Source organism: Oryza brachyantha, chromosome 3 (assembly GCF_000231095.2).
Source record: "Oryza brachyantha chromosome 3, ObraRS2, whole genome shotgun sequence".
NCBI lineage: Eukaryota > Viridiplantae > Streptophyta > Magnoliopsida > Poales > Poaceae > Oryza > Oryza brachyantha.
This window is the reverse complement of record NC_023165.2, coordinates 15,790,729-15,799,504: the sequence shown is the minus strand read 5'-3', so window position 1 is coordinate 15,799,504 and position 8,776 is coordinate 15,790,729. Positions and strand designations below refer to the sequence as shown.

General features: G+C 40.7%; 1 protein-coding gene across 1 annotated transcript; it reads right to left on the bottom strand.

The window, feature by feature from the left end:
• Nucleotides 1–1,498: 1,498 nt before the first annotated feature.
• LOC102709445 (probable esterase D14L) lies at nt 1,499–5,872 on the bottom strand. The gene is made up of 2 exons (XM_006650174.1): nt 5,397–5,872; nt 1,499–2,191 (listed from the first exon to the last, which is right to left on the bottom strand). The coding sequence occupies exons 1-2, from the start codon at nt 5,765–5,767 to the stop codon at nt 1,747–1,749; spliced, it is 816 nt and encodes a 271-aa protein (XP_006650237.1). The 5' UTR covers nt 5,768–5,872; the 3' UTR covers nt 1,499–1,746.
• Nucleotides 5,873–8,776: the final 2,904 nt, after the last annotated feature.

Below are 8,776 nucleotides of genomic sequence, written 5' to 3'. Positions count from 1 at the left end.
CGCTTATGACTGATGGTGAATGGTTCTAGAAGGGTTTTCATGGGGCATCAGAAACATTTTTTTTGCCGTATTATTTCTCATCTTTTGCCTATATGCTTTCAAACTGATGTAGTTTATATAAAAGTTGATCATCTCAAATTTCTAAAATAGATTTTTGACTTTTTAAGTAGTATAGTTAACTCTGTCATTTATAATACGAAATAACCATCAAAATCAAATAATGTTCCAATCTCTATCTTTGTCTTTGTCTAGCAAAAGAAACAACGCTACCACACTGTCAGTCAATGAGAACATCCATCCATCCGTGTGCATCTTCAGTTCGTAGCATAACAATCGTAATGGATAAATTGTCAACTGCAGTAGTGTACTAGTACAAGTCAACAAGTCAATACGGTACGGGAGTACACCAGGTGAAGGTTGCCTTGTCAGACATATTAATTCGTGGAAGCTTCTTGGCCTTAACTAACAACGTCATATGTTTGTTTTTGAGTACAAGATTCAATTTGGCAATACGAGTGTCCCCATTTTCTAACTTATGCTTATACTTATAACCCAAAATTTGATTTTTTAACCTTAAATTTAAAGTCTTTTATCGTAATTTAATTTTAGTCTTGGCTTTCAGATTTTTAAGAATACATATATAAAAGTTTTATTCATAAATTATTGTTGCTCGCAACTATGTCATTTGGTTTTTTGCTCAAAAAGCCAAAAGATGACTCCCTAAGCTACAAAACTCTGTTTTCACTCTTCATTCACTGAGATTCTTTGAATCATACACTTGGTCAATTATTCCTGCAGATAAATCAAGGTTCAATGTTCAATCCCTAGGCATTTTGCTAGTTATTTTTTCATTTACATCACATTTTTGTGATGTGGTTGTGGTGTTTCTTCTTTGTTTTTCCAGCCAGAATATTTGAGTTTGAAATTTATAAGGTCGCACAATGCTTCCTCACAGTCCATGATTAATACAGACCTCACATACTTGCGCGTAAAACGTTTCCAATTCATTCCCTTTTTTCAAACAAACATAAGGGGATATGATTATTTTAGAAGTCTAACTAAATCGATTAATCTTCTAAAAATAAGGTGGAAAAAATCATCTACGTTACCTCTTCAGTGTATAAGAGCATATTAATTTGATATGATCATTGTTCCAACTTAATAAAAACAATAATCTCATTTTAGAACATTGCCCACAAAATTGCAGGGGAAATTTTGCTGGACAGCTTTTTCGTAGTATATACATCTTTTTCTATAACTTACATAAAAACCAATGTATTAAATAACTATAATTGGTTAAGAGGCACATCGTTAAGAGTTCGGACTAAAATTTTGTAATTTTCTCAAATCTTCCCTCCCTAAAATAAACATAGAACTACATAGACACATCGTTAAGAGTTGGGGCTAAAATAACCATAGCAAAACACATGAACAATTATACAAAAGAGTTGCTGCTCGTGGTAGCGGCCACATTAACATCATGTGTTGTTAATTACCCTAAATCTTAAGTACTCGTTTCGTTAAAACACCCGACATGATAATGAACATTACAAGAGCAGTGGTTTACAAACAGCATATAGACTACATCTCCACCGCCATGAATTTACAACATATGGAGAATCTTATTATAATAACAGTAGATGGATCCTACGTTGCGTGATTCAGTGGAGTACAGATACTGAAATAATACAGCTTCTGATGAACAGCTAGCTCTAGGTGGAATGGTTGCCCCCACGGCCTAGACGACTAGACCGCAATGTCACGCTGGATGTGCCGGAGCAAGACAGGGATGACAATGTCCGGCGAGCTAAGCTGGGGGAGATGGCCCTCTGAGGGCATTACCTCGACGATGGAGTCGCCACCAAGGTGCTTCTGCAGGTACTCGGACACCACGACCGGCACAGCAAGATCCTTGGTGCTCTGAACAATGTGGCATGGTACGGTGACAAGTGGTAGGAGGCTGCGCACGTCGCTCTGGAAGATTGTCTGGGCGACACTCAGGGCAATGTCTGGACGTATGTTGAAGAGCGTGCGGCTGAACTCCTGAACTGCCACTGACTCCATGTCCCCTCCTACGCACAGCGGCGCAAAACCTGAACACCAGGCTTTGTAGTTTGATCCCATAGCTTCAAAGAGCTCGTCAAGCTCCTCCTGCTCAAATCCCCCATAGTAGTCGACATCATTGAGGTACCTGTTTCATCAAGTGAACTGGATCAAATTCAAGTAGAAAATGAACGGGACCAGAAAGGACAAGAAAAAACAGAGAAGGTAACTAGTATAAGAGAAACACTATGGTGCTCTTTATCACTGATGTAACTCATCCACGGACAATACCTATATAAATAAGAGTGAGATTGATGGATATTTTAAAAACGACTTGATACAAAATGATCACTAGGCTTATAACATTTGATGCCAGTACATAACAGTGATATAATTTATACCCGAGAACTTCTGATACATTTGAACCTAAGACATAGGCAAATTCCTTTCTTGAGGAAAGAAACAGGCAAAATTTGATGCACGCCCAGTCAAACCATGTCTTGTATCCATTTTCAACACTTAACTATGAAAATCTTGCACAGGATTTGGTGATATCGGGTGAACATATTCAAGACTATCATGAATGTACAGTAAAAAAACAATGTAGGCCCCAAAACCTAAATTTAGAAAAGAGTTGTACATCCTATATTGGTCTGAGATCTAATCAGATATAATGGGCAAAGGGTGACATCTTCATATTTTGACCAGGTTAGTGTCAGAACCAGTAGGGATTGAGGGATGGTCTTGGGCAATAGGTTTACTTTGGATTGGGCAAATAGGGGTTGCTCTTAGGCCCCCATGTGGACCACTAATATTTTTTTAAGTCAAATTAATTGCTTATGAGATTGCCACTAAAATCATAAGAGATTTTATATTCGTTGCAGCACCACAAACAAGTTGAAATATGGATATAACTCACTGAGCACACAGAACTGACCAATTAAAAATCCCGTGACCTTTCCTCCACTAAATTTTTAATATTTTCTATCCGACTGGCATGACACGAGGAACAGATTGACAATTTTGTTATATAATTTCACATATAAGTTCTTCACGTAAAAATTATCCTAAATCAAAGCAACTAAGAGCATTCTTTTGCAACTGGGATCACAGGATTGGAAATAAGTTTTAAAATTAGTCATTTTCCTCCGGAACTGCTTATAATTGTGTATTTGTGTTCATTCTAAACCTTTAGTTTCTTTCCTTAGACTGATTAAAAGCTAAAATGCAGTGGACATACACAATTTTGAGAGTATTTTATGTTTACAATCCTGGTAGTTTGTGGCCAATATTGTTGCTAGAGTGGTAGGCATAAACTACATTACTTCACTCATTATCATGAACAAAGTTGGGCATACCTAAGAACTCTTTATTCTTTTCATTATAATACAATGATTCCATATGCTAAAACTATTCAGCACACTAAATTCTTCTTGACCACACTCCCTTATTTTAGTAACATATGCCATGCCTGATATGGGCAAATGATGATGGTATCATATATAACCCTTCAAATCCAATGCTCAATATGATTCAGTTGAACAAAATCTCTTGCTCTGTTATGGCACTCTTGTCAAATAGACCCCCCCACCCCCCAATTAATCCAACAACTACAATAAGAATTGTCCTAGGGTGGTGGTGGCAAATTTTGAAATTCTGACTAAGATGCAAAGTAGCCATATTGTTAGCGACTAATAACGATGTTACACTCTGTAGCACTCACTTATGGCTTCCATCAAGGCATGACTTTTTGAATAACATTGTTTCCAGAAAGGAAATATCCAGAAATGGTAAGATATGGTCATTTTCCCCTTTTCGTTCAAACGATAGGACCAATTGAGACATTCCACTTGCAACATAATAACCAAGAAATGTGTAAGCTGTAGCATAGAAAAATCTCCCCAAAGATATACATCAAATGGCACTACCCTCTACCCTTTTTCGGTGGCTTTACCATCATACACTGTGGTGTGGTTGGTATCATCCAGATGCCTTGTACAACCACGGTCATACTTGAATTGAGTGTTTTAAATCCACATAAACACCTAAGAGAATTGATTCCGCCTACAAATATATAGAATGTGGATGGAGGTAATAGTACAGGTTACATTATATCGTTATCCACTAGGATTCTATCTCAAAGAAGTTGTATTTTTGGAGAAATTTTACTATAGTTATTTTTCCCCAAATAATGGAATCATCCATGACTCCAGCTTCTTGGAATTTTCTAGTGTTTTCTGTTCAACTTTGTAAGCTCTCAGTTGTTTTTGTTGCTACACCTTGCAGAGTTAAAGACTATAGCCATCCTGTTTTTTACAAAAAAAATGGCTAAAAAACATTATGTTATGTAGATTACCTACTGCCTACAATTAGTTCATGTAATCCAGCTGGTTTTAAAACCTAATCAGGAATTTATTGCCTAAAAGGCATTTCAGTACAGTAAATATAATGGTATATCGATTTTGTTTCTTTTCCTTCAGTGAGGCTCAATATTCATATTACCAGCTAAAATATATTTTTGTGATAAGATCAACCTCAAACTTAGCTAAAACCATTCACTTATTTCTCAATACAGCTATCTAATTTGAGTAGGAGGTTCTACATCCAACGCCCCTTCCCTTCATAATAATTAATTCAAAGTACTAATTAGGGATTCCTAGATCATCATCACCGCCAAAGTTCTTAAATTTGTCGGTACAAATCAGGCAATCCTTTGAAGCAAGATCCCCCATTCTCAGCCTGGTTGCAGTGAATTAAACGACCCATAAGGCCCCCATGCTGAGAGACACATAAAGAATCCTAGTCCTAGTGTCCAACCAATTCCCCATTTCCCCCATGACGACAAAGCTGCAATCGACAACAGCTTGTTTTCCCATGAAGAGTAGCCGCAATATGCCCCCAATTCGACAAAGGCTTCCATCGTTTCGCAATTACCACTGCTTATAAGCCAAAATTTGAATTTTTGAACTTAATTTTAGACTTGAATTTGTGATTTTTTGATCGTGTTTTTTTATAACTTTTGCTTTTGAGTCGCTATGAACACGTATATAAAAGTTTTACCTGTAAATTATTTTTTGTTTGCAAAAACACGTTTTCGCTTTTTCTTCCAAAAAGAAAACGATGGTAGCCAAAATCTCCCCATGACGAACCTCGGAACTCGGTACTAGTACCCATTCGGGTGGCTTTATTTTAGCTCAATTTCACCAAAATAGAGAGCAAGTGCGCGCCCAATCAAGAACTAACTCACGGTGTTCAATTTATTCCCCAACCCAATCAATTTAAGAAAGTACTCAGGACGCGCAAATAACGGCTACGAATTAAAGGAGAGTATGGTGAGCAATATAATAAAGTACCTGGGGGAGGCGGAGAGAAGGACGAGCTTGGAGAAGAGGTCCGGGCGGGAGATGGAGGCGATGGCACCGATGACGGCGGAGACGGAGTGGCCGACGTAGATGCAGGAGGCGACGGCGAGCTCCTGGAGGATGGCGAGGAGGTCGAGCGCGTAGCCCTCGAGCGTGGCGTAGCGGGAGAAGTCGAAGTAGTCCGGGTTGGTCGGGCCCGCCCCCATGGTGTCGAAGAGCACGACGCGGTAGTCGGCGACGAGGTGCGGCACCAGGTGCTTCCACACCGACTGGTCCGTCCCGAACCCGTGCGCCAGCACGATCACCCCGCGCTTCCCCTCCCCCACCACCCGCAGGTTGTGCGCCTCCTCCACGATCCCCATGGCCTCGCTTCCCGCTCTTCCTCACGCGCCTTTCCTCCTCCTCCTCCTCGTCGCCGTGGCGGATAGAGGCGGCGGCACGGCGGGCGGGCGGGCGGCTGGCTGGCTAGTGGGAAACGGATGGGTGGTGGGGGTTTTAAGGGCGGGGGCGTGGTGTGGACCGGAATCTGCCAACTGCCCGCAACGCGGGCTCTCACCCTCTCCCGCCACTGACCGGTGGGGCCAGCTCCGGGCGGCGTTTGGTGCGGGTGGACTTTTGAGTAACCGTGGGTGGGTTCGCTGCCCCGGTCTGGTCTTCTATTAATTAATTAAGGGGTGTTTGGGAAGAAGTGTCACGTTAAATATTTGCCCGGATATCAGAAAGCAGTTTTCAGACACGAATGAAAAAACAAATTTCACGACTAATTAATCCGGTATTAGCACATGTTGGTTACTGTAGTACTTATGGTTAATTATGGGCTAATTAGGCTCAAAAGATTCATCTCAAGATTTTTTCTATAACTATATAATTAGTTTTTTGGTTCATGTATGTTTAATGTTTTATTTATGTGTCTAAAATTTCGATATGATATTTTTGGAAAAAAATTTAGTAACTAAGCAAGGTCTAATTCTCGGTTTATATATTAAATATGGGCGCGAATCCGTAGTATCTTTGCGCATGTGCCCTCCAGGAGTACCGAAAATTGCTGCAGATCCTAAATGTGTTCTTAATTAAGCCATGGGATTATTTAACCATGTTTTTCTTTATCAAATGTTTGCTGGATAATACTAGCACTTACCTGCATAATTCTACGAGCAGAATTTCTCACGATGAAATACTTCCGCCACGAAAGCATCTGGGGTGAAATTTCATAAGAAACTAAGATTTTTATCCCTTTTTCGCTTTTACTTAGTTAGAGCATCTCCAACAGACAACCCAAAGTAGACTCTCCAAATATCTATTTAGCCACTCCCTATTTTATTTAGTTCTCAAATTCGTTTTTTACTCCAACGGTTTCTCCATCCACCGTCTCATTTTAAATCTATGACAGCCGGGGCCCGCATGTCATCCTCTTCTATGTTTTTTCTCTTCCTCTTTCTCCATCTCTTCCCCTCCATCTCTCTTATTCTCTCTCTCCAACAAGTCGGTGGCAGAGGCGACGGAGCAGGCGACGCGGCGCGGAGGCCGGCCAGCGTGGCGGCGCGGAGGCCGAGCGGCGCGACCCTGGCGTGGAGGCGGCAAGGTGCGGAGGCGCCGGCGCCGGCGGCCGGATTTGATCGCGGAGGTGGCGCGGCGCGGGAGGCCGCGGCGCAGCGGCCGTGCGGTGGCGGGGAGGCCCCGCGGCTGCCAGGCGGCGGCGAGGATCCCCCCCGGCGGGAGGCGGCGAGCCGGCGGCGGCGTCGGCGGCCCCGGATGGCGGCGGCCAGATCTAGGGGCGGCGGCTGGATCTGGAAGCGTTGGCGGCTCCCCGGCAGCGTCCTCCCGGCGGCGGCAGCGGCCCTCCGGCGACGGTTGCATGCTGCAGTATTGTAGTAGTAGCACTAGTTAGGCCCATCTGTGGGGCCCACATTTGGCAAGTGCCTTTTGGCTGGCCATGTTTGGCCATTTGAAGTGATGGTTTGGCCAGCCGGTTGGCTAGTCCATTGGAATATAAAGTTTAGGCTGAATCTTTAAATTTTAACTTGGAGAGTCATTTGGTAACTTTCTCGGAGATGTTCTTACTGGTTAGAATTTTTAACCGTAAATTTAGAGTAGATTTTCAAGTTTTTTCATCATGATTGACTTTTAGATCGATAAGAATATATATATATATATATATATAAGTTTTATTCATAAGTTGTTTTTTGTTTATAAATATGATATTTTGCTTTTTTTCATAAACAATCACTCCTTTTGTTACTAATTGGAAGAAGAGTTGTCCATCCACTTTTACCACACTGAGCTGAACCATCATCTTCCTCAAGAAAATAAGAAAAATCAAAATGATTGGTTAAAAATAACTAGTTCAATAAAGTACTTTATATTGACCCATTGTTCTAGTATTCCAAGTTGTATGGACCTATAGATTCCATCCCCAATCGCCTGTCCCAGCTGTATAGACAAGTATAGTTCATTTCTAGTCGTATAGCTCGTTAAGATGAATGGTTACAGTAACATTTTTTTATTGTATCGAAGGTAATTATCTCCATTGAAGTATGGCTAGATTTTACCTTTCAACGATAATAATAAGAGAATGTTGGTTTCATAAATATCCTACTTTCTTATATCCAGCAGGTCCAAATGACTTTAGGGAAGCATTAGGGGGTGTTTAGTTGCAAAAACAAAAAAAAATTTACGGTCATATCACACGTTTGACCAGAAGTCAGAAGGGATTTTCGGACACGAATGAAAAAACAAATTTCACGGCTCACCTAAAAACCACGAGATGAATATTTTGAGCCTACTTAATCCGTCATTAGCACATGTAGGTTACTGTAGCACTTGTGGCTAATCATGCACTAATTAGGCTCAAAAGATTTGTCTCATGATTTCTTTCATAACTGTGCAATTATTTTTTTATACATGTTTAATAATCTATTTAGGTGTGCAAAAATTCGATAAGATGTTTTTGGGGGAAAGTTTTTGAAAAATAAACAGGGCCGTGCGTGGGAGGTGACAGAAGGGTCAGGTGGCTTTAAATTTTATACTAGCAAAAATTCCAAATCATACGAATAGAAAATTGAAAGGATTAAAATGCAATACGCAGTCTACTCCTTGGGAAATGCTTTTCAAGAGCTCTAAACCCCAGGCTAAGAATTATTGTTATATTAGTCATAGTAATACAATCCTTAGAAATATATTCATGTGAAACGAATGGCGCATACAGGGAAAACAAGTCTTAAGTTTTCAATTCCTACAATAATCATTTGGACATCCTATGAACCAAACATGTCCTAACTCTGTTGGCCTCATTTAACCATTGTTTAGTGTCTGCCACAGGTTATATATATATATATGAGGATATCAACATACGATGGGTTCGATATATGTCA